Source organism: Mirounga leonina, unplaced genomic scaffold (genome assembly GCF_011800145.1).
Source record: "Mirounga leonina isolate KUSES-001 unplaced genomic scaffold, KU_Mleo_1.0 Mir_180, whole genome shotgun sequence".
NCBI classification, from domain to species: Eukaryota; Metazoa; Chordata; class Mammalia; order Carnivora; family Phocidae; genus Mirounga; species Mirounga leonina.
The window spans coordinates 11091918-11119489 of NW_023270469.1; the positions used below are offsets into that span (position 1 = coordinate 11091918).

At 38.7% G+C, this 27572-nt stretch overlaps 1 protein-coding gene across 1 annotated transcript in view; it reads right to left on the reverse strand.

Annotated features, from left to right (window-relative positions):
- Positions 1–23638, reverse strand: part of CNTNAP4 (contactin associated protein family member 4) — a 257652-nt gene extending 234014 nt beyond the window's left edge. Inside the window, exon 1 of the mRNA XM_035024744.1 lies at positions 23455–23638. Coding sequence (XP_034880635.1) covers positions 23455–23539 — 85 coding nt within the window. The 5' untranslated portion in view covers positions 23540–23638. The remainder of the gene's footprint in view (positions 1–23454) is intronic.
- Positions 23639–27572: the final 3934 nt, after the last annotated feature.

Consider the following 27572-nt stretch of genomic DNA (forward strand, 5'->3'; position numbering starts at 1 on the left):
CCAAACTGTAGGTGTAGAACCAAGAAAAGAAATTTTTTGCAGATTCTGTGGCTCAAAATATTGCCCACTGATTGTTAAAATGCACTTTTGAGTCTGATGGGGACACACATATATTGCTTTAATGATGAGAACTCTCATTTTTAGTAAGCCATTAGAGTTAATGGAATCCACTCATATGATTATAATTTGAGATAGACAAGACTGGTTCATTCCCAAAGCCACTTGGAAAACAGGATTTACCCCAAGCCTCTCCTCAGTGCACAAAGCTGGGACATTTTGAGCACCTGCTTCCTCTCCAAATCACAGCCATAACTTCTCCTTTCTATATGTTACTCCTCCTGAGAGCCACCACCCCTCACTCCCTTCTGGGAAGTCCTTAACCTGAACAGGCATCTATTAAGGCACCTCCTAGGTGGTCTGGGTCTCCACTGGCTGGGGTCACATGATCAGCATCACATGGTACCTGTCACCCCACGCAGAAGCCAGCATGTGGTGTAGCATAGTGAGTTCAAGTACAGCTTTGGAGACATCCTCCCTGGGCTCAAGTCCTGCCTCTGTCAATTACTAACTGATCTTAAACACTATTGAAACTGCCTTCCCCCATCTCTAAATGGGGATCATGATCATACTAAGGTAGACAGGGCTTTCTGAGGATTAAATGAGTCAGCATATAAAGAGTACTGGCACCTGGTATATAAGTACTATATAAGTGTTTGCGATTGCTGCCTTAAGTGTTTATTATTATAAATTCAAAACCTTCACGAGTTGGAAGTGAGTAAGATTTCGCTGGATATCTCTCATAAAATCTTATTACAAGAATTTTCCCTTGAGAAGGAAAGAGGGGGCAGCATTTAACATGCCTAAACACAGTATCATCCTTCCCTCTAAAACAAAACAAAACAAAACAAAATAACAAAAAAAACCCTAGCATAGAATTATTAACCCAAAAAAGGAAGTAAAGTGTCCTTGTGATGCACCGTTTTCCCATTAAGAAACATTTTTTTTAAAAGATTTTATTTATTTATTTGAGAGAGAGAGAATGAGAGACAGAGAGCATGAGAGGGAAGAGGGCAGAGGGAGAAGCAGACCCCCCGCCGAGCAGGGAGCCCGATGCGGGACTCGATCCCGGGACTCCAGGATCATGACCTGAGCCGAAGGCAGTCGCTTAACCAACTGAGCCACCCAGGCGCCCAAGAAACATTTTTTAATGTTCCAAAAGGCCATATTTTTCTTTATATCTCTGAAGCTTAGATTTATTTGTTTCATTTATTCCAGGAAAACAGGATTTAAGACTGCATATGATACAGAAATTCAGTGGCCACAACTCCCAAGGAGAGTGGAAAGGAATTCAGAGGACACGGGCATCTCTTCATTTGGACACCTTTGATGATGTAGTTAGAATGTTCAGAGCATTCACACTGTGCCCAGCTAGATCACATGTGCACGAAGTCACAGCAATGATGACCTCCTAAGTATGTGCTATTTCCATTAAGTGATATTTTCAACCTGAAATTGTGATGTTTTAGACTTTGATTCCTAGAGGGAAAATTGAGTAAGCCTCAATTCAATTCCTATTCTATCATATTAGCTGATATTTCGACATTTCTGAGCAAATACTCCATTTTATTACTAAATTATTTTGAGAGTTGTTATTTGTATCTCAAAATATCGCACTTAAAGATGAATGCTGAAATGCTTTATAGTGATAAGGAGTTTTTCTGCATATAAATGCTTTTTAATAAGTGAGCCCGTAAAGCAATTTTAATAAACAGCTATTTCTAACTAAGGGTGGGAGAGAGGGTACCAAGCCAACTAGAAACAGTAAGCTTCCCTGAGTAATAACATGAAATTAGATGGAGGATGTTTCCATTTCATTGGTTAAGATTATTGTGTTTGATTCCATAATCAAGCAACGGACAAGCTCGGCTGGCCTTGGGGTACACTTCCACTCTGTTTTTGACAGCTTAGTTAAAAGCTGGCTGAGCAGATTTGAGTTAGCTCAACAAGAGCCAGGCTGATACCTGCTCTGAGCTCTGGAACCTCTCTTTCCGACAAGGCCACACCCCCTATCACAGAACCACGGCTCTTGCAAGGACACCGGGGTACTTTCAGCCCCCATCTCCTTAAATATAAGTAGCACCAGGCACAGGCCTCTCTCTGCTGGAAAGATAGCCAGGTGTGTGAATCCCCCAGTAGGCAGAATTCTAAGACAGCCCCCAAAATTCCAGCCCCTTGTTACAGACCCCTCATATAACCTTCTCCCCTTGAGTACAGGCAAAATCTGTGAATACGATGGGATATCATTCTTGTGATTATATCACATTAAATGGCAAGAGGTATTTGCAGATGTCGTTAATTAAATAAGATCCCTAATTTGGTTGATTTTTAATTACTCAAAAGAGAGATTATCCTGGGTGGACATGACCTAATCAGGAGAGCCCTTCAAAGAGTCCTAAAGGTCAAAGACACAAACAAGTCAGAGAAACACGAAGCATGAGTGAAAACGCTCCCACCAGCCTTGAAGGAGCAAACTGCCATGTTGTGGAGAAGGCCATATGGTAAGCAACGGCCGCTAGGAGCTCAGAACAGACCCAGACAGACAGCAAGCAAGACAATCAACAGCCTCAATTACAAGGAACTAAACTCTGCTAACAAACATGTGAATCTAGGGAGGACTCCAAGCCTTAGATGAGACTGCAGGATGCACCCTTAGTGTTTCTAGGTCTTTCATCTCTTTCTAAAACTACTGTAACCCTTCCAACATCCTGATAACATTCCTTATACCAAATACTGGGAACTCATTTACTTCCTGGTCTTTCAGTGTATCTGAGTTCACATATTATTTACAAACACCATTATATTAGTTGTTAATGTTATCTTAGATGTATGTACTATATCTCAAATGAGATCAGAAATTATTTTTTTTAGGATTTTATTTATTTATTTGACAGAGACACAGCGAGAGAGGGAACACAAGCAGGGGGAGTGGGAGAGGGAGAAGCAGGCTTCCCGTGGAGCAGGGAGCCTGATGTGGGGCTCCATCCCAGGACCCTGGGATCATGACCTGAGCTGAAGGCAGACGCTTAACGACTGAGCGAGCCACCCAGGCGCCCCAGATCAGAAATTATTTAAAAATAGAAAACATATGTTTCCATTCCTTTGCATATCCCACCATGATCTACTTTGGGCATCAAAACATGATTTTTTTAAAAATCTCTGAATAGTTGCCATTTAACTTCAGAACTTAAAATAATTGGCTTAAAATAATCCTTGGAACTTTGAATATGCTAAAGGTATCACAAGTGGCCATGATAAGTCATTTTGTTTTTCAAGACTACCATGCCTTAAAACTGATACCTCTCATAGTACAACACAAAACTCAACAGTGTCATTCAAAATTTTTCTCTTTTTTCAAGCTAATTGTTTATATACTTCTCCTACTCACACTTCTCTGGAATTAGAATAACGTATAGCTTTTACTTTGTTTTCACGTATATAAGTTACCACTTTTCACATTAGTTCCTACAAAATGCTGCTGAGTTGACCCAGTATTTGTTAATTTGTTCACACCCTCACCTGTCCAATATAAAAGACGTCTTCTTGACCATCACTCTGTTCTTCCCTGACATATGTCATAGCATCTAATCTACTACATCTTCATGGAGAGCAGCTAAGGCATTACTAAGATGAACTGATCTGTGCCAATGTACCAGTGACACTTTAACTGGAGCCCTCTAGAGAAAAGTGCTAAGAACAGTAATAGTTACATGTATCGTATGCTATGTCACAGCCACATTAAATCTTTACCAGAATCCTGCAAGGAAAACATTGTCTCCATTTTCTAGATGTGGACTTGAAGGTCAGGAATTTAAATTTCCTGCTGAAGGCTTTGGGCTGATTACTTTCTGCCATTCAACGCCTTTACTCTGAGCGACTACGTTGCACTGCCAGAACAACGCTCCCACTTTATTGCCCGAACCCTTGAAGAATTGCGCAAGTACACTGAATACGTTGTCCTAAGTGGACATGACGTGGGACAGGCAAGGTTCTCTGTATAAAGGACAATGCAACATATTCTGTGTGGTGACAGTTCTTTAAATGTGCATCAGTGATACTCCAGACATCACGTGCAAAAAATTGGCTTATTCAACCTTTTTGAAGATAAAACATTGTGATAAATGAGAAATTAAGAATCTCTACCAGGTTTTTGCTCCACGCCTTTGCTTGGTAAAAGAGATCCCAAGGGTCTGCACATCAGAAAACTTATAAAAGTGCGGTCCTCTTGGAGATGGTTTGCAACCCAGTTGGCCAATATGCCTGCAAGCAGCTGAGCCCTTGGAGAGCTTTAAATGGTTGCAGCCCCCATTACTTCCAGGATATAGTCGCTTCACTCACTGGCTTTCTGCCTGAATTTCACATTCTAATGAATTTCTCCACTTGGAGCTTGAGAATTGAGGCCAGCATTAAGGCTCTGGCTGCTTCTCAGCACCGCCCCTCCTCCCATCCTACCCCTACATACATGGACGGGGTAATCTAAATAATCTAATCGCCCTCCATAAAGCCCGGAACATTCAGTCTAAACTCGTCTTCAATTCTACTTCCTCCTGTCCCATTAACCCTTCATATGAATGCTCCATGACCATTACATTTTGGTTAAATGTGATTATCACATTTTGATTAAACAAGCAGTTCTGTTCAGGTTCATCACTCTGTGCCACTACGAGGCCATCAGCTTGGAATCTCCTCCACACAAGGAGCCATCGGTTGACCTCCTCAGGCTCAAGTGTCCTCCTTGTCCTCATGGCACCCTAAGACTCTTGCACAATAATTAATACATTGAAATTCTGTTTTCACATGCTTCCGTCCCTGTCTGTATGTTCAACCTCACTGTGTAGTTGGGAAGGCCCCATGCTTCTGGCTGTGGCAGTAACATAAAAGAGGTGGGTGTAGAAACACAGAAAGACGAAGAACCAGTAATATGTAACTACTTGCAGAGATGGGTGAAGGTAGCAGAGAAAAATGTCTCACAGGGTTTCTGGCTGAGAGTTATCAGAAAAAGATGAGGCATCTGATATAATGATGAGGGGATAGGATAGCAGACATGATTTCTGGCTTCTAGGTTATTATCTGACTTATCAGGACTTTTAGTACAAATAACATTACAAAAATATTTAAAACAGACATTTTTATATCTTGCAAGTGCCAAACAAAATCATAGAGGGCAAGCTGTTTGGAGTTCTTGGGTAAAGTGACCTGAAAACTGCATGCTGGAGGATTTACATATAATCATTAATAGAGTGAAAGCTTATCTATCTATTGATCAATCAATGGATTGATCATAAATTTGGGGGCTTCTTTTTGTTTACTAAATGTTGACAAATTTAAGAGATAACAACCAACTACTTCATAGCCTGAGAATATATATTTCAATTAAGTTGAGGGAAGTTTAAGTGCTGGATTGGAATCAAGATCTTCCTATAAACTTCCTATCTCATTCTTTACTACTAAGGATTTAATTTCCATTGTAAATTAACTCATAATATGCACATCTGGAAGAAAAGGTTCTTTTTTATTTTTTAGAGCTACAACATAATAAATCAAATATATTATTGTGGTTGAATAAAAAAATATATAAATAATCATCTTTTATTATAGCTCATTCAATACCTCAAGTTGTTTGCAATGTAGATAATTTATATTGGTAGGGAACATTCCTACCTATTAGAATTCTGAATATATGTTTGCTGGTTTTAAGCAAAATTTAAGTTAAATAAGAGTGTATTACAAATGCTGAAATCTAAATGGCCAAGAAGAGTTAGCTAAATAGGATCATCAACTGAAATAGCTTTCTAAAGACCAGTTGCTGGTTTTGTTGGCCTTGAAATTTGGATGTTTAAAATATTAAAACACTTTTTAAAAGAGAAGTTTCCTTCTTATTTTTAGTAAGTCCTCTGAGTTCACTTATACATTAGTAAAGGTTATTTCTCGACAACTTGGTCGAGTAAAAACCTTCCAGGTTTCTCTTCATAGCTGGACATGTCCAGGGGCACATTTTAAAAATGTAATAGTTGCCAATGGAGGGCGATTCAAAGCCTCAAATGCTTCCTGTCACAGATTTTTAAATCTCACAAGATTGTGTAACACTACAGAACACACTGGAGAATGGAAGCTCTCTGGAAGGGCAGTTACCTCAGCTCTTCTCAATGCCTGGAATCTATCAAATATGGTCAACCATTCAATAGAATTCACCTCTGGCTTCCGAATCCTTAGATTCAGCAAAAGAAGTGGGTTCAAAATGATGTGGCATATCCAAAAATGTTTCAATTAGTTCCATGTAATGAGCTGTACCATTTTTCTTCTTTCCCCCTCTCTTCTATTTTGAGGGCAGAGTCTATACATCTTTGTATACCTGTTTTCTAGTACACACTTTAACAGGGCAAGCACTGGGTAAATGTTTAATTAAGTTGAACATAACTTGAAGAGCACATTGTAAAATTTTAATCAACTTTCACTATTCCATTTTATCTACGTCTTCTTTTTACACATTAGGTGATAGATACTTCAATCCAGAATGTGTTTGTCCCAAAGTATTTAAACAGCCCAACCAGACGAATTCAGTCTTTTGTCATTAGAGGCAAGTATTGAATCTCCACTATCTAAGCCAAATGGGTGGGGCAGGGGTAGGTATTTGAGAGGGAGACAAGAAAACATCATAGTTATCAGTCACAGGGAAGAAGAATACTCCATGAAACCTTCAATTCGGATATAGTCTTGTTCCTACCCAAAGTAAAAGACTTCATTAAAATGCAGCCATGTGTGACACCAGAAAGTATTCTGTATGAGCCTTATCTCAGAAAGATTTTACTCAATATGTCACCATGGCACAAATCTTTGTAAAATACTGCATTATACACATCACACACAATCTCTAGAAAATTTAAATATGATCCTTTGTAGGCAGGCTGGAGAAGAGAATGGAAAAAGAAAAGAAACAAATATGAAGACACTTAAAATTCCTTAATCAGGAAGAAAGCAGCTACACAGGAATTGCATCTTACGCTTTTTGGAATGTAAACACATTTATAATAAAACCAAAGTAAAAACCACCAGCTGGCATTGACCTCTCCTTGCTCTGAAGTATCTCTGCTTTCAATCAGTCAGGAGATTATGTCAGTCTCTCATGTTCACATGGGACAAGTCTGTTGCCTGCTCCTTATTGCCACTGTCACTATCTGGGTTATTCCGTAGCTCTTATGACTTATTACATGAACGAATTCACCAGCTAAATATCTGTGTTCTGTGTTTCCAGGTTAGATGCCATTGCCTTGCCCTTCCCTCATTATTCCCATCCTTCATATTGCCAGGAGTTTTAACTTTACAAAAGGCAGATCTAATCAATGTCACACATGGGCACTTAACACTTAGAATATTAAGGTGACCCTTCGAGATAAAATACTTAGGACCTCCCATGACTGCTTCATGACTATTTCTTTAGCTTTATCTGCTGCCACGCCTCACGCTCAGCCAGTCCTTCTGGATCACTTGTGGCTCCTTCAAATGCTCCATGCTTTTGTGGGGCTCATTCTCACTGGAATGTGCTTCTCCCTTCTTTTCCCTCCTGGTTCTCCTATTCATCCTTCAAGAAATAGCTCTCTCTGGTGCTCTGCCTATAACCACCGAAATGCCTTGCCTCTCACACTGTACTGTGCTTTTCTATAGGACCAGAAAGTAGCAAAGCTGAGCTTTAGGCCAAAACAGCAAAGAGCACGTGGCCTGTAATGACACTGGTCACCCTATTAGCACCCTGAACAACACTGTACATTTTGTTGTAAAGGAAAGCAAAACCTTAGGCATAAAATATGATTTCAAAAGCATTATGTATCTGGGAGTCAAAACTTCCATTCTCAATTGTTGGCAAGAAGTTACTGATTGTGACCATTTTAACATTTCAAAACCACTGATGCTGAAGACATGTGTAATGATAGGTAGCACACTAAATATCTGTTGGGTGAATAAATGAATAAAATGAGCAGTGTAAGGTGAAGCCCCAAGAGGCCTCAGAAATTACAAGGGTGAGGAATGCTTTAATAGACTTAAGGAACAATCATGTAACCCAGGGAAGAGTAACTGTATGAAACCAAATACATCCAGGGATTGTAAACATTATTTCACCAAGAATTTTTGTAATGTATTTAACTAGTGTTTCTTTCTTAGATATAATCCTCTGAATCATCAGTGCCAACTGAAAAATAACCAGGGTCCCAAAGCATGCAATTTCAGGGTTCATTTAACATGGAACATATTCACCCAGTGCAATTTGTGGGGATAAATTCCCAAACTATCAACTCAAAGTCAGTAAAAAATACAAAAACTCATCTTATGTCAACTCTAGTAGTATTACCGGTCATTTATTGATCTTTAAAGGACATGAGAGGAAGCATATGAGAGGTAAACAAGAGTTTACCAAATAAATCGGAATGGCATTACACCAGGAATCTAGATTGAAGTGGAGTATGTATCATGGTCTGCCTTTCATTATTTACTGTAAGACCTGTCTTTCTGTCTTCCCATTTGGTTTTGGTTCCCTGAATGCAGGGATAAATACCCCACTACCCTGACTAGAACAAGAAACTCACATGTAGCTATTTGAGAGGCTGACTGGATAGATGGATGATTTGCTTACCCAACCTCCGAAATCTGGAAACCCTAGGGTAACTCTGGTACTTGTTTTTCTGTACATCACATCGGAAGCTTGTCTAGAAATAAGCCGAATCCTTGAAATGGCAACTGCGTCGACAGGCAGGGACTTACTCTGTTTTCGTCTCTTGCTTTTAGAAGAATGTATAGCTTAGGAAACATCTACTGAATGTAAAGTACAAAAGTGATCACAACTCTCAGTTCAAAACACTCCACTAAAAATGCTCCATTTAGTTCTAGGCATCAATTGTGTCTTTTAATTTTAAAAAAAGTAGTTCATTCTAGGAGAAGCAATAAATTTCAACTCTAAGTTTAAACATTTGCTTGTAGTATTTCATCTGGTGTTTTGCCAAGCATATGAAATATGGGATTAACTACATTTATTTTCAACAATATCCAATTAGTGCCAAGCCATAAAACTATGAAGGTATACTCTGTGAGACACTTCTTTAAGTGCAGAGTCACAGAAGCCCACCTACCAAATTTATCATACAAGTTAAGAAGAAATTAATTTTAGACCAATTAGTTAATGCCCTACAAAATCATTTTCCCTTAGTATGTTTTACTTGTGTTATCAGGAAGATGAGAAGGGAACTAGAATGCATCTCATCAATATCGCTGTATCAAGTGAAATATTACTAAAATGGGAGTCTCATTGCTTTGCTTGACAGAGCAGATATTTAAAGGTGTAGTACACTGCTGTACAAAGTACGAAGGAAATTTCAAGAGCCTCAGGCACACTATAAAAAGAACTGGGCTAGATGAATAGGGGTCAACAGTCAGAGAAAGAGTGAAGCACAAAGTGCCCGTAATGCCTCTGATACTTTTCTTTTTTAGAAATGGGTTAGGACTAATGAGGAGCCCCATTCAAAGACTTATCAGATATTTCACAGAATCCTCTCTACTCCCTGGAAGCCTGGCTCAAACACTACGGGTGTTGCTTTAGCAATGGAAACAGTTCTCATTCAAAATTGGAAATCTGAAATGTTTCCTTTTTTATTTTGATCTTCATTAAATATGGGTTGTTCTCCCTGATTTCGGAGGGAAGGAAAACATTGAGGAATACCAGTTTGTTTTCCTGAAATGTTGAAATTTTTCTCAGAAAGATGGAAGAAATCCTAAGGTTTTTAAAAAGAAAGACAAAACTCTAAAGACACCAGAAGGATATCAAAATCAGTACCAAGGGAGGAGTGAAATGGCAGGTAAGAGGTTCTTTCCATAAACAGAGACTCATGCCTTCTGGATAAAACACTAGGCTCATGGTTACAACCGAAAACCTACATCCGCAGCAGCCCATCAGAGGCCCGGGGCGTGGAGCTCCTGAGAGGGACACATGTAGGGATGATTGGTGGTGCTGCTGAGGGCTGCAGAGATGAGACAGCGGTGTGTATAACTGACAGGACCAACTGATGAGTGAGCGGGTTTCCTGCAGGGTGACAGATGCGCTTCTGAGATCTGTCAGATGCGGCAATCTCTACCCACCTCCTCTGATCCATGCTTGAACAAATGATACTGCTAGAAGAGACAGAGAACCATCTTTAAGTGTTATAAATCCTTGAGCAGGAAAGGGAAGTGTGTAAGACAGCTACTGCTTTAAATTTCTCCTTCCAAAAGAAATTTAGATTTTTGCCAAAGTGGGACAAAGACACTGAACAGTTCCTGACACTGACATTTATAAACAGCTTCAGATACTGCGATCTTAGAGAATTATAAGAATCTGGGGATCGCCGTATACTAGTCCAAGCAGATACTGGTAGACTAGAATTTAAAAATAAATCAATGAACAATCAATTGGTTCAAAATAGAGGAATGTTTAAATAAGAGTGCATCCACTTGGTAGATTATTATAAACCACTAAAAAAGATAAATACAAAGACTATTTAGCCACAAGAGAAATGCACTAGAGAGGATGGAAAAACACCCAAAAGAGGGAAGACTGGGTGTGAACAGATGCTCTGTTAAGACTGAGTGAAATAATGTATGGCAAACATCTGTTCCAGTTCCCAATACTAGAGGGCATTCTACAAATTTAAAATTAGACAAATTTTAAATTGAATTTAAGGAAGTTATTAGAATTATAGTTGTTTGTTCATTTTATTTATGTCTTATTTGTTTGTTTGTGGCTAGACATAGAAGGATCACAGTAAGAAAAGGGAGAGCCAGTGCGCTCTGAGATTTGCAGATAAAAAGAGGAAAGGTGCCAGAGAAAAACAAAACAAAATCAACTTTGGAGAAGGGGACATGAGAAACACGTGGGGGCAAATCACTACGCCACTGGAGATCGGCAACACAGAGGAGAAAGTAATTTGGAGGGGGATAAAATAATACTTGTGATAAAAGCTGTGGGAGTGTGGGTGATAAATAAAGGGGTGATTTTTTTTTTTAAAGATTTTATTTATTTATTTGACAGACGGAGACACAGCGAGAGAGGGAACACAAGCAGGGGGAGTGGGAGAGGGAGAAGCAGGCTTCCCGCCGAGCAGGGAGCCCGATGCGGGGCTCGATCCCAGGACCCTGGGATCATGACCTGAGCCGAAGGCAGACGCTTAACGACTGAGCCACCCAGGCGCCCCAAAGTGATTTTAATAAAGGAAAGTAAATTATCATCCTGTACATCTCTAAGACTTGCTGGAAGGACAATTTAGAACAGAATAATGCACTCAAAGAAAATGAGTTGCTTCAAAGTTATAAAACCATTGTGAAATGATGGGAAGGCAATTATTGGTGTCATTAAGATGCATTCCTCTAAGAGATATCAGAAACTCTCAGGTGGAGACAGGTAGAGAGCACCAGGCGCAGATAAAAGGAAAGAAACACTGAAGGGCGATGGTAGCTAGCAACCAGGCAGCAGAAACTAACGGATGAGCACCTTGTGTGTCATCCTAGCAATGCCACTGAGGAGGGATTCAACTGGAAGACAACTTCACTCACCTGATATGTTTCAATCAGTAAAAATAATGTATCTGTTGGTGAACTTGCAAAAATTTTCCCAAATATCAAGAGAAGATTTACTTTATTCAGGTAGTTGAGACAGGGAGAGCACTCATTATGGACTGAATTGTGACCCCCACCTCAAAATTCATATATTGGAGCCTTACCCTCAATGTGACTATGTTTGGGGCCACGGTCTTTAAGGAGGTAATTAAGGTTAAATGGGATCATAAAAGTAGGGCCTTCAGTGGGACAGGCCCTCATCATGGGATGGGACGGGTATCCTTATAGGAAGAGGAAGAGACACCAGAGATCTCTCCGACAGATCATGCATACAGAGGAAAGGCCATGTGAGGACATAGTAAGAAGGTGGCCATCTGCAAGCCACGAAGAAAGTCCTCACCAGAAACCAACCCTGCCAGCACTTTGATCTTTGAGTTCCAGCCTCTGGCATGGTGAGAAAATAAATTTCTATTGTTTAAGCCTCCCAGCCTGTGGTATTTGATATGGCAGCCCTCACAGACTAATACAACACCCAAAGGGAATGGAGAAGGCAATGGGCAAGGAGAGGGATGTAATAGAGAAAGAAACAATGCTGGCAGAATGCCCGGGTCACAGGTGTTGCAAGCTTGCAGAAAGGAGTTGGTTTTTCTTGGGTGATTTGAGCTTTTTCGGTCCCTTACAACCTGTTCTTAGAATTGACTCAAAGAAGGAATTTAGACTGAGTGGGTAGGTCTCTGGTACCAAGGAGCAAGGGGAGTTAATGAACATTCAGAGGAGGATATTTTATAGTTACATATGCCGAGTGATGTTTGACACTTTACTCTGAAGAGTAAGGAAGAGCTTGTTAATAAGGTGCAAGTGACAGAATCCTTGGAAGAAAGTAAGTATGTCACCTTATAATTTATCATGCCAGAGACGGAACCTTGAGAACAGGCATGTGTGGGTTCTAATACTCAGGGGAGGTGATTTCAAAGGCTCATGGAGAAGATGAGTGTATTCCATCTCAAAGAGCAATGGATTTAGCATCATTGAAATCGGGTCCAAGTCTTTAGCTCTATTCTTCCTTACTCGGTGGCTTTGGAAGTACCTCCTAAATTTCAATTTCCTAGTTTGTAAAATAATAATAGTAATGTCTGCCTCCACCACCTTCGAGTCCACAGAGCCCAGTGCAAAAGGAATATTTGTCAATATGAATGATAACGTATGTCAGCATATGCAGAAAACTATGAACTCTACAATTCTGGCAATGAAAATCACAAAGGTACACAATGAGTAGTAAGAAACATGACAGGAATCTAAAAAGAGTGATGAAGATTTACAGGAAATTAACAAAAAGAATGTGTGTACAAGTCTAAGAGGAAAATAAAAGTTTGGAACTCACAAATGCTTATAAACATAGCTAAAGGCAGTGAAGAAAGTTTTGCCTATGTTTGTAGGCAAGAGAAGTGCAAGAAAGCTGTGGTTATACTCTTTATAAAGCTGATGATGAAAATTAAAAAAAATAGAGAACTAATTTTATTTTTCTTCCACCCTCTGTTAAGGAAAAAAGTCTTCAAGTGGGAAAATATAAAATACAAGCCAACATAAAGGAACTGAAGACCAAGATAGATGAAGAAGTCGAAGATTTCTTTCCAGAATGTGGGGACAACTTTTCAGTACAATTTCCAAACTGGAGGAGATCACATCACAGCTGCTGCAGAGATGGAGAGATGCAAGGAGGGCCTGGACGGGGGCAGATGCGCTTCCAACTTTATACTCATGACGTATTTTGTGTTGGCCTGTTCACTGAGGGTCCTTAGTCCAAACAGGATGGGAGATACCAGTCTGTAAAATTATATTTGCTATACATACGAAAGGGGATAGGGAGGGAAAGAGCCAGTAAGAGTCGGTTGGCCATGACAGTATGCATCTTAATGGATTATGACAGACCAGAATAAAGTACTCAGCCTATCTAAATGAAATATAATAGAGATAAATACAAAATCCAAAAAAAAAGTTTCTTAAAAAAGGCAAAAATAAGTGGTCCCCTAAATAAAAATGACATTTTTATCATTAAAATAATACACAGCGCTCCAGTTTATCTAGCCTGATTCTTTTCGTCTCCTCTCTTTTTTGGTGTTTCAACTGAAAAAATATACAGATAAGCCACCTTTTGGTGTATTCTTTCCACATCTACTGAATATCCTCTTTTCTCCAGGCACTGTGCCAGGTGTTACAGACACAGAAATGATTAAAACAATACCTCTACCTTTCAAAGATTTCACCGTTTTGTAAAGGAGACATACTCTCGAAAAATACAGTTTGAGAGTCTACGATCAGGGCAGGAACAAGCGAACACTCAAGGTGCTATGGAGTATCTGCCAAGATGGTGACAGTTGAGATGGTTTGATCAGGTAAGACTCCACAGAGCAAGGAAGTCAGGCTTGCTTTAGGTAGACGTTTTCCAGGAGGATTTAGAGGGAAGGGATTGATGGCCATCAGGCAAAGGGAACAGCAGATGTAAAGGCCAGGCGACAGAGGCCAGAGGACATGGGGAGGGGCAGCACCGTAAGGGAGACAAACATGGAGCCATCAGCAAATACAGAGGAGGAAGATAACTTGCTTGCTATGCTAATAAGGCTGAACCTACTATTGAAAGCACCTAACGAGATAGAGCTACAAGGCAGGAGTTATCTTGATAAAACCTTAAAAACTGATTAAAGATATCAATGCATTATGGCAGGATTACCTAAAAATACAATAATATGTGTAGTATTTAAAAATCATGCATGACGGGGAACTGAAGGAATGGAAGTTACAGGAAGTCGTGAGGGAAGGAGACAGCTGCCACGCTGGTCCTACCAGCCAAATCAACCCTGGCAATCCCTAAGATGACAGATGCCACAGCCTGATCATCCTTGTATTCAGGAGAAGGAAAAAGGAAAATGATCAAGGCTCAATTTTGCTAACTCAGAAAATCAGAGAACTGCAAGCATCTTCTCTGGAGAATGTTTCAGTGATTAATACTACTACATACATTCTTTTCATGCTAATCTATTTCATGTTGCAATTATATATATACATAGAGAGGGAAAGAAACCATTCCATAGGCAAGCACACAGAAAGGCTTTCAAGAAATGAATGTGGTCATTTACAAGGCCACACCAGTAAAATGGCACAGTTTTATATGTCAAGCATAGCAAATTATTGTGATCATCATTTTATTCTTAGTACCTAAAACTCTGTATCAGATTTTTATGAGCCTGCTTTTTCCATTTCTCTAATAGATATCTGACTATGAAATATTTTATTTCACTGTGTTCTGTTTTGTGATTAGGTCCTGTAGGATACTATGAGTTTAAGTGTTTGCTCTTTGCCTTCTTAACTGTACTCCTACTTCCTTTCCCAAATCATCCTCTCTTTTGTTTGTTTTAGGAAAGGCTATACATCTTATGATACTTAAAATATTGTGTTATGACATTTTACAGACACCTGACGTTTTCCTAACAGGATTATAATACAGGCTCCATGTTAAAGCACAACACTTCAAATAAGCACAGAAATCATATACACAATGGAACAAAAGAGCCTATCTGAGCAGCTTTATAACCTTGCACAGAATTCCCTCAGCACCACTTAAGATAGAATTGTTTTTATTTCAGCAATGTTCTTTTAATTAAGTCTTAAACATATAAAACATGGCAAATGTAAATATGTATTATAAATCTTTAATTATGAGGATCACTAAGCTTTCATGCAGCTTCCTGCCTTGGAGATAGATTCTTTTTGTACAAAATCAGCCAAAATTGAGAGATAAAAGTGAATGATGTGAGCAAAGTTAAACTTTGTTTATAATGCCCTTCTCTTGGTACCAGTGTCACTCTACTGCATTGTCTTTGAGAGTTACATTCTGCTTCAATTTATCTAGTGCTGTTGAAGCCAAAATCTCTCCCACCATTTTCTGCCTTCATTGTCATGTTCAGAAAGACTAGCAACCTAGAAGTTGAGTTAAATGTTGGGGTCCCTGAGATCTCCATGTCAAAAAATAAAGCACTTTGGGATCACAAAAGGGCAACACTGCCCCTCTGTTTGGGAGGAGTTTAAATTGAATCTAGAAAGACCCCTTGCTAATTTTTAATCCCACATACTGTTTTAAAACTATACCAGAGATTATTCTGGTATGGTAGAAACTAAGAAATATTCTTATTCTATATTCCAACACTACTTAATTAAAAATGTGCCACCCAGGGACAATGTTTCCCATTTCTCTACCAATATGGACGATTCCCAATTTCCACAACAATATCTTCCAACATGTGCACGGGAATGCGTGCGTGTGCACGCGCACATACAAATACACACACACACACACAAAATGACAATTTCATCTCAGCAACTCATTTCCCTTACAGACCATTTTCAATTTAGCTCCTTCCTTCTGTTTGGCTATCTGCTGATCTGATTTTAAAAGACAAACACAGGGCGCCTGGCTGGCTCAGTTCGTTAAGCATCTGCCTTGGCTCAGGTCATGATTCCAGGACCCTGGGATCAAGCCCTATGTTGGGCTCCCTGCTCAGTGGGGAGTTTGTTTCTTCTCCCTCTGCCCCTCCTCCCTGCTCATGCTTGTTCTCTCTTTCTCTCTCTCAAATAAATAAATAAAATCTTTAATAAAAATAACTTTTAAAAAAAGACAAACACATATTATCTTTGAAAACTAAAGATGTCTTGAAGATAGATATATATTCAATCTCTTAGAGCACAGCTACTGGCCCAGAGAGAAATTTAACTTTCTCAAATTTTCCCCAAAATCTCTCTCTTGGCTCTGATATAGCAAAGGTCAGGTTGATAGGAAACTGTTGGGCTCTCAGTTGTGAGCCATTCAGTTCAGATATCTATTCAGTGTCATCTAGGCATCTACCAACTCCAAAGCTTGCAACTAATTCCAAAAAGAGTTTATCAGTGCCCTTGACTCAAAGGGCATTTTTTTAAAAATCTCTCTATATAGGTTATAACTGCAGAGTAAGTCAAGTAATAAGATTATAGGTTATAGGGCGCCTGGGTGGCTCAGATGGTTAAGCGTCTGCCTTCGGCTCAGGTCATGATCCCAGGGTCCTGGGATCGAGTCCCACATCGGGCTCCCTGCTCCTTGGGAGCCTGCTCTCTGCCTCTCTCTCTCTCTGTCTCTCAAGAATAAATAAATAAAATCTTTAAAAAAAAAAAAAAAAGATTATAGGTTATAGTTTGCTTTTAAACTACACAATAAATGTAATTTAGGAAGGCAGGTGAATTTATATATTTACATGATGTTTCTAAACTAATATCAACCTATGACCTCAGTTGTAAGTACCATAATTGCCAGTCGGCGGCGGGGGGGGTGGGGGTGGGGGTGGGAAATGGTTACAGAAACAAATATGTCTTTTATGATTTAAAAGCACATAATATCTTATTCTAGAGCACTGCCAAGTAATGAGAGGTACTTAATAAAAAAAGTAATTAGAGCCATAGCCAACAGATACATATCATACCATTTTTTCCCTTGTGATTTAAAAATCTTAGAGGTAAATTTCATCACTGCTCTATTAAATACTACCGGCATTTAAAACTTTTATAGTTACTAATTTTAAACTACTTAAAATGTCAAATGTTTTCAAGCTTCACTCACTTTCCCAATTATTACATTGGAATGACTCATTAACTGTAACATAAACAGACCCACTTTTACCTCCTGTTATGCTATATCTCTGATTTTATTACCAGAGTACCACTTTTCCGTGAACCATGACAAAAATTCATTGCAGGGAAAAAAAACCCAAACCAAACACATACTCTTTCTCTTCCAAATAACAATTTTCCTCAAAAGAATGGAATAATATTAATTTGTAACACATTTTACATGTATATTCTTTACCATTACGTAATACTGTACATAGTACATGATAGTACATAGTACCTGAACACCTTAGCAAAAGACAATCTGACAAAAACTTTACCCTCCAGAAATCAACTGGGAAACAAAAATATCTTTACTTGTGCAGTAGCAGATCCGATTTGGTCTTTACTAAATGGACCTGGAGCAATCAGCTTTGTAGAGGGTCTAAATTCATTGACTATTCATCTAAAACTAATGATGTAATGTATGGGGATTAACATAAGAATTAAAAAAAAAATTCCTTTAAAAAAAAAAAGAATAAAAAGTTTAAAAAATAAATAAATAAATAAAAAATAAATTCAGTAGCTAAAAACAAGGAAAGCTGGTTCTAGAAGTCAGATAAAAATTACCTTTGCATACACACACACATGTATACCGACTTGAAGCATACGGACAACTACAGCTTTAGAACTCATCGAAGAAATTTGAGTGTGGAAACCTCAGACATCAGAGTTCTCCCCCCAAAAAGCAGTCAAGAAGATAATCCAATGGTCAATGACACCTCCATTATTTAGAAATACAATTTACTATAATTTAGAGTTATGGGTAAACTATTATTTCTCAAGAAATTATAAATCTTTTTTTAAACCCTGAAAGCCTTCCAACTACAGTATTAATCTCCAGGGTAAACATTTTCATTTAAATATATTTGGTTAATTGAGGCTTTTTGATGAGTTTACTCTTCCTTTAAGAAGGACTTTCATGTGATGTGATGAGCACTGGGTGTTATACACAACTGATGAACTGTTGAACTCTACATCTGAAATAAGTGATGTACTATATGTTGGCTAACTGAATTTAAAAAAAGAAAATATATTTTTTTAAATGCCAACATAAGAATGATATAAATATCTGAATTGTAAAAATAAATTACTACCCCGATTACCAAAAAAATAAAAAAAAAGAAGGACTTTCAGTGATAATCACAAGGTCTCCTAAAGCTCCACAGTTTTTGTCTGCATTTAGTTTGGGGCATTTATAGCTCTTTCTGAGATTTTCCTTTTTAAGTGTCCTTAGCATTTAATCCTACAATTCAAAACCTGTTTTTAAAGATCTGTTTGTTAAAAGAGTATTTCTAAAAGTTCCTAAGTGAAATACCTATTAAAACAATTATCCATATATTCTATGAGAATTCACTCCACCACCGCCACAACACAGCTCATTTCACTACATGAATGTAGTTAATTCTTGAAACATGTCCTATTTTAAGCAAATATTCTGCGACAAGTCTCCCTTTCCCCATCATACTTGTTATCTTGAAAAACAGCAATGATTCTAGACAAATACTAAAAAGGTTATTGAGGCCAAAATTTCTGAATCAATAAACATTTTTAAAAATTAAGCTAAGAAAGAACTGAAATACCAGCCCACTGAAAAAATAAGATCAAAGCCTGCATTATTTAATATTTCACCAGAGATATTCACTACCAATCTGAATATGCGTATCTGGGATGTACATAACAATGTTGGATAAGCTTTCACTACTCTTTCTAATATTTTCAGGAGCTGACTAAATTTGATCATAGCAGTATAATTTATATACTACCCATGTCTCACCATTATATTGTATGTTATTTAAATCAAGGATTAATGGGCTTTTTCTATAAAAGGCCAGATAGTAAAGAATATCATATAGGTCTTCATATCAAGAGAGGGAAATCAATTTAAGAAAATTTTGTTGATAAAATAACAAAATATAATAATAATAACTGAATTAAAATTTTTGCCATACGGGTCTACCAATGAGAGGAATATAAATTTTTTGTGCCACAAAGAACTCTTTTTTTTTTCAAACAATTAAAAAAACTTTTTTTCCAAACATTTAAAAATAGAAAAACCACTCTTAGCTCACTGGCCCTACAAAACAGGCAGTGGGCCATATTTGGCCAACCTCTGAGCTAAATATTACATTATCTTACAATTGATGTTATGCAATTCTATTAATTTGTTTTCACTGAAGAGGTAAATTAATTCAATCTTGATATAGAGATTGGGTCCCATAAGGGAACCTTTTGTATACAATTGTATACAAATTTGTATACAAATTGTGATACAATTTCCAAAATTTTAGAAGACAATAATGTTAATTACTAAGAGTGAGCACTATGTGTCCTGTGAAAGTCATATTTTTGACCCCGAGCTAGCTATGAGTTGTGTCGTCCCCAGAGCTGGAGACTGCCCTTATCAGAAATTATTTGGGATGCATACAATCAGAGGTGGGGAGAAGGCACCAAACTGAAGAAAACAAATCAGTATGGCTGTTAGAAAAGTGAGTCAAAATGCACACTCACCGGTATGTCCAAAGGCCAGCTATTTATGCATTGTATCATATAATTATATTATCATCAGTACTTTACTATTACAGTCTAGTTATTTTTTGCCATGGGAACAAATTCTTGGGAGAAGAAGGAAAAGCAGGAAGCTTCAGGAAAGAATTACAAGGCTGAGTTTTAACAATTTGGGAATCTGTCCAGTTGCATTCACATTGCATCCCTGAGCCCACAAGAGTGATGATCCACTCAAGCAATTACCTTCATCTATTGCTGATTTTAACATATCCTTTCCATGATTCTGTCAGAGTAGATATCAGATAAACCTTTTTTTTCAATTAGATAAAAGAAAGAACTTAACTTTTAATTAAGTTATTCATAAGCTACTTGGTGAGCATTAAATATTTTCAAAGTTAAGACTCAGGAGGCCAGGAAGCCTTTGTCACATGATGTGCAAGAGTAAAAATAACTAGTCCATACACCTGTTCCTTCTTTTGTGGTGAGTCAATCTCTCCCCCAAAAACATCTTAATGTTCAGCAAGAAACTGTGGGTCCATAAGAATAACTATAAAAATAGATATCTCCCTTCTCAATTCATGTCTCTTGGTAGCAAGTGAAGAAACCAACAACAGTCTGTGCAATGTATCAGAGAGCAAGCCCTTCCAGGAGGACCTGTCTCTAAACTTCCATGTAAGGAACACCTCAACATAATAACAAATTTGTCTTGACCAGAATAAAGAGGAAAGATCTGCGGCTGGTTCACTGCTTTTGAAGTGTCAAGCAGGGCGCTAGTAGGCAAAGAATGTGGTTTATTCAACATATTTCATCTTTACACAGGTGAGGAGTAAGCAAAGCCACCAAATATGTGGGAGCACGTGCATCTGGTGGTTTATACAGATTTATTTACATATATACATGTGCACATACATGTGAACATGTTTATGTATATGTGTGTATTTGCACAGAATCCTTCCAATGTGAAGTTACCGTGTTGATTAATTAGATCAACTAACATTCAAATTAAAGTGCATCTAATCCCTGAGCTGTTCCTGGTTTACAGTGCTGTCCCATGAAAGCTTTCACATTGGCAGCCTTGGGTCGTCTTGGGGGCTGACTCAGTGGAGAACAGAATTGCTCTTGGTGAATCAGCTGTAAATAAAGGGAGAAGGTCTTTGTATTCACCTGGGAGACTGACCTTTAATTTTATTCATATTCAGTTCTCCCCGACTTTAACATTGGTATTCAAGATTGATTCACGTCTCAAAATAAAGTCTTGTCCAAAAGAATTACTGGTGTTACTGTAACACTTTAAAATGCTTATGCTGAAAAAAATTAAAAATACAAAAAATACAAATGCTTATGCTGGTTGATGATCACTTGTCCATACACTGAATCCCAGCCTTGATGGTAAACATATACACTTGTTCTTCCGAACAAGATAAAACATGAAGCACGTGGTAGTAGCAGACCTTGCTTCCTTCCAAAAATTTAAAAAAAAAAAAAAAAACTGAGTATTAAAGAATAAAACAAAAATTGGGAAATGAATTTTTTCTCATATATATTATTGCAAAGCATACTATCTAGGTGATATTAACAAGAAATTATTAAATGCAATTTTAATTAGATGAGTGCATTTATTTGTATTTTTGACACTTTAAGAACTGTCAACTCAATATATATGGTAACCAAGAACTCCAACTTTATTATTTAAATAATTCCTAATAATTTAAAATTGTATAGGTTCTTTAAGTTTTGCAAATGTTTAGAAGAGCATTAAACCACTTCAGGAACAAACCAAACGTGAGAGAATACAGAACCAGGGTTGAAATTTTAAGTGTCAGCCAGAGGCCCAGCCAAAGCTAAGCACTCCTGAATATTCTGCTCTCCTCAGGTCTCAGCAGCTCCTCTGCCCTTCACTAAAAAGATCTATTACAAAAGAAAGCTATTTAATGTCGAGCTGCCTTTTACTGGACTTCAAGAAAACAAACAACGATCAATCAATCCTATTCATATATTATTAACCCAAATATAGGCAGTGCCTTGGAAAGACAGGACTGTGTCCAGGCCAGAGTTCAGCTCTGCGTTTCTGAAGGGAAGAAGGCTTCAAGTGATGTGCTTTACATTGTAAGAGTGACCTCTAGTGCCTTCCTTTTTTGTTGAACTTCTGTAGTTGGACGATGAATTACTTATGCCTTCTCTACAAAACTTTGTGTGCATGGGTATGTGTGTCTGTTTAGTTACTGTCTGTCTGTTGCAATGCTTCTCAAATGCTGCCATTACAACCATCCAAGGTTCTGACTAGGTGAGAATAGGCAACTTTCCTTGTCTCATGGAATTCTTATACAACTAAATTAAAACTGAATCTGAAACACAGTGCAGCATCCGAGGGATGTTCTCTTCTTGCAGAGTGACAGATACACCATGCCACTGAATGAGTTAATATGCATGGGACCCCAAAACCACAGTAGCCACGCAATGTGCATGGACATCTGACTTGTGCCACAAGGGCCATTTATCATGTTTTTCCCACATCAGAGGGCTTTAGAGTGTTCCAGGGCTGTGCCATAGCAAATGCCTGATTACTGGCTTATCTGTATTCCCTAAACCTAAACCTGGTTATACAGCAGCAGCATCAATTCCTGAACAGGCCTCACAGCCCCTTCTAGAAGAGCAAATGAGCTTTTCTTTTTAAATCAGAGAAAGAGATAAAAAGTTGAATTTGCAGAGCTTATATATCATTTATCGAGGAGGGGGAAATTCTCCCATTTAGGGATTTTAAGCCAAATACAACTTTTAAAACTTTTTCTATCTCTAATAAAAAGTGCATGAAGGGAGTTCTGCCAAATTATTTTGGGTGATACTTAAATAAGAAATAGGTCTTAATAAATCTTCCCTGAATCAGTTAACTTAGAATATTCAATCAGAAATGTATAAAGTTAAAAATAATGCTTTTAAGAATTCATACTTCTGACAAATCACCTAAATGTTTTTCCTTTAAGCAAAATGTAGGAATCAAGCCCCCTCTTTCCAGAGTACTCAAATCTCATTCTTTAGGGAGTGAGGGCACAATTCTAAATACTGGGGTTTACCTCTACCAGTTTGCTCCTGAATTCTGCAGTGCATTTCGGCTATTAGCCTGGCATGATTTTAAAGATGCAACCAGCTATCAGTCTACCAATGCAAACTTCAAAAATCTAAGCTAATGCAGCATAAGGTAAAGTCTGCCAGTTGTTTTCCTGTTACACATAATTCCAATAAAATTCAGTAATCCTTAAAAAGGATTCACAGGCTATTCCCTGGTTAAGATGCTAATTTAATGTTTTAATGTTTTACTAGAACTTGAGCTTTCTCAATGAATATTCAAAGAAGAGAGGATAAGAGTCTGCTCATGGACAAAAAAAAAAAAAGAAAGAAAAAAAAAGAAAGAAATGACACTTTGCGTATTTTGACCAGACCAGGAGGAAAGACAGACATGGGTAAAGCCAGTCATATCTGCAAGATTTTTAAGTGAGGCTTCATTTACAGCATCATGCTTTGCAGCAATGCCAGTTACAAATAATAATCATAAAAACAACAGAATTAAAGTTTTGCAGAGAAGCCCCCCCCCCATCACTGCAAGTTTTAAATCATTTGCTGTATACTTACAGGAATTCCCAGCTATGACCCTTTTCCAATTTTGAGTAGATAACAGAAGTAGCATCTTGAGGACAGCTCCGGTGATAGACCCCATGTTCACATTTGTTGGGCTCCCCCAAAAGATCTTGAGTGGCTCTCCGAGCGCTGTCTGGGTCTTCAGCACCTCTGGGTCTCTCAGTTGCTCTCCCTCCTTCCCTCCCCTCTCTCTCTCCCTCTCTCTCTGTCTCACACACACACAGACACACACACACAGGCACACACACACACACCCCACACACAGCCCTGACTCCTCAGTGAAAGGCCCCCCCCAGCATCTTCCCTCACAAGCATCCACAGAGACCAGGCCACGCCCACTCCTCTCGGCGGCGGTCCCCGACAGTGGCCCTGGTCCCTCCTCCAAATTCACAGCGGCGCTCGGAGCCCAGCGCGCGCCGCACCGCTGACCGAAGCTGCACCTGCAGGCGGCGGCCTGCTACTCCGGGGCCTCCTCGGGGCTCCCTCCCCGCCCCGCTATTCTCCAACAGTCCTTAACCCTTTCTCCCCTCTAGAGACGAGGCTGGGGGAAGGGGTGAGGCGGTGAAGGCTCCCGATTTTCTGGAGGTCTTGCCTTTAGCGGAGCCAGTCAACACACTGAGCTAATTCCCGAATATCCGGGGAGGGCATCCAGGTAAAACTGCGTTGTTTCAAAACAAAAGCATAAAAGAAGACAGAAATAACTAAGCAGTATTGGTAAATTGTAGCTAAAACTGTCCTCAGGGAAAATACTTGCTGTTGTTTTTCTCTGTTTATATAAAACTATCCTCTTCAGCTACAGTGCCAGGATTTTATTATGGAAATTCCTCACAAGGAAACAGACATTCCTGTTTGGCAGATATTTAGAATCATCTGGTAATAGTCTGCAAGAAATTAACATTTCTTATTTTAGTGCATCAGGAGGACAAACCCACAAACCGAAAGCTTTGGATGGATTTATTTTGATGAATACATCATGCTGTGAATAGGCAGCTGCATTCTTAAATTCTTTAATAAAAATTCCCAAAAGGCCTGAAATGAAGAATGATGGGATACTGAAGAAGGGGACCCCCCCACACACACACACACGCACACACACCCCAAAACTAAACAATGTAAAGATATAATTCAAATGCTCTAAAGGAGAGAGGAATAAAGTTGAATTCACAAGCTCACCGACTACAGAAAAATTACTCTTCTAATGGCTGATCCATCTATTTCTTGAATAGAATATTAAAATATTTAAATAACGGGGTTAATATCAGATAATAAGTGTATCACATGGTATCACAGAGGATAAGTAATCTCTTTAAAATAAATGTGAAGATATTTAACTGATGATGTGCTAGATTTTAGAAGAATAGGAATCCTAGAGTTCTCAAGCATCTCTTGGTGATTACAAATTAGAAGATGCATAAGCCTGTAGCAACAGTACCCTTGCTATGGAATGAATGAAATAAGGAGAAAAAGGACAGATGCATCCTCCTGTCTAACCATAAGAGCTAAACAAATACGTTTGGCTCTTGCCTACAAACAAAGCAGAAGAGGTATTTTTTTCTTTTCCTACTTACAGATGAGAAAACAAGAACAGGGAATTGAAATAATTTGTAGAGATCAAAGAGTTAGTTAAGTAGAGTACCAAAGACTGGACTTTGTTTTTCTGACTCCAATTTTACTGCTCTCACCCTGGAACTTACTGCCCCTCACATCAGAGGACACCTCCTCCCTGACCTGGCAGCAGTGGCTAAAACTTGAGGCCCTAGGAAAAAAAAAAAATAACAACAGCAGGGAAAAGAAAGGTCATTGAGCATTTGCTTGTATTCCTAGGCCTATATCCCTGATTTTATTTTCTGATATAATATATTAGGCAAAAGCAGATACAAGTTGACAATTTATGTTAAGTAATTATTGAAGGAGATTAAATGTTATTGAACACATACTATATGTCATTTGTTATCTAATTAAATTATTATAGCAATCTTTGAGGGAACTATCATTCTGTCTATATAGCCAAGAGACTAAAACGCAGAGAAGTTAAGCCGTATGTCCAGAGTGCCACAGTGAGTAAGAGAGAAGGCTGGGCTGGCATTCTGGACTACAAAGCTCTAAAATCATTACTTTCAATGACTCCACACTGAAGAACAGGTTCTTGGATTCTCCTGATGAGAAAAGTTGTCTTCCTATTAAAAATTTATACTTAATTGCTCCCATAAAACAAATTAGAGAATGCTTTTAAAAGGACCAGTACACATAAATGAAAAATAACTGAAACTGTCATGCCAATAATAACTTCTTTAGGACAAACTGTAAATTATCACAGTAGCCATTAATGATGGCTTTTCCGTATGGGTGGGCTATAGCTACAGAATGAGATGGAGGCTGGCGCTGGAGAGAAGACCACAACATTTCAAGCCACCACACCACCTGTCCCCGTCTGATGACCACACAGGGCAGAGATTGCCCGGACAACGTGAAGCAGGGGAGAGAGAGAACGTGGACTTTGCAAACAGAGGAGCCTAGATATGAATTCAGCTTTCACTATGGTTCTCATTAAGCGATTCCATTACTCTGGTCCTTGATTTCTTAAAAAAATAATAATAATAAGAGAATAATGACTAAAAGAGCCACTGTGATATAGTGTATGATAAGTATTGAGTAGCTAGCACTGAGTGGGCCCTCATTTACTTATTGGCCTTAGATCTCTGCATTCTGACTGTTCAGAGTAGTGGTTTGAGCAGGCAATGCTGGAGTCTGGCAGCCCAGGTTCAATGTCTGCCCCAGCTGCCGCACCACCCAGCACAAGCTCTTGGGCAAGCTATGTGTCACCTCTGCTTCTGTTTCCTCTTCTGTGCCCCAAGGATAAATAAAGTATCAACCTCAATGTCAAGACAGTGCCATAAAGTGAAAGCCCCTAGGAGTTACACAACCAATGTTGTTCTTGTAATCATTGTATTCTACAAATCACTTTGCACAAATGAGAAATCCAAAAGGAATTAAGACTTGCCAGAGGGACATGACCCATTAGTGGCAGGAAAGGGTTGGTCACCAAGACCCACTGACCAGTGCTGCTTTTCTCCATCCCCACCAGATGGTGCTTAATGTCAGGGGAAAAAAAAAAAAATGAATCTGAATGGGGAAAATCAGAAAAGCATAGAGCCCTAATTTTGCACATCACTATACTGCTGACTCAGACTCGCAAATCACTTCTCCCTGTGCATGCATTTGTGGTTATATTTTCCACCGATTAAGATAAACACAACTGCTGGTGCTTAGGGTTTGGCATATGCATATTATGGGCCAGGCCCTGCTTGAGAAAGCATTATAAATCAAATCAAAATGTTAAAATTTGTAAAACAAGGTTTTCAATTTCCTCTTGGTACTACTTGCCAGAGAACTGTATGTCCCACCACAGTGTACAAGGAGGCTCCTGGATTGTACTTTAGATTGAAAAAAAGACCTTCAGGCCACAGGCGAATAAAGTCACATCAAAAGACTAGAAAGCGATCAAGATGCCACTCCTTCGTTTCTTTTATTCGTGTAAACAATTGTTTGATTTGGTGCCTGAATCTCGACTGTTTTTTTTTTCTGGATTTCGGGGAGGGTCTGGGCTTCCCATTCTGCAATTTTGTTGATGTCACTATTCAAAATAGATTTTTCTTTTTTTTAATTTATTTGAGAGAAAGAGGGAGAAAGAGTGAGTGCATGCACATGCATAGGCAGGGGCAAAGGGAAAGGGAGAGAGAGTCCTAAGCAGACTCCACACTAAGCGCAGAGCCCAATGTGGGGCTTGATCTCACAACCCTGGGATTATCACCTGAGCAGAAACCAAGAGTCGTCGCTTAACAGACTATGCCACCCAGATGGGCCCAAAATAGATTCTTTTTAAAACTACAATATATTTGAGGTGCAATACAGTGGTTTTAAGGAATATATATTTGGTCATTCACATGACCAAAATATAGTTCTCATATTATATTTGGTCTTCTGCAGTTTCTGGCTCACAGCTACTAAAACCCTTGGAATTTCCTGATAAAGGGTGATAAATGTGTCTTTGTTATGTTAATGAAGTGACCTTTGGAAAACCCCTAAGTAACTTAAGGATGGGGACTGACTGC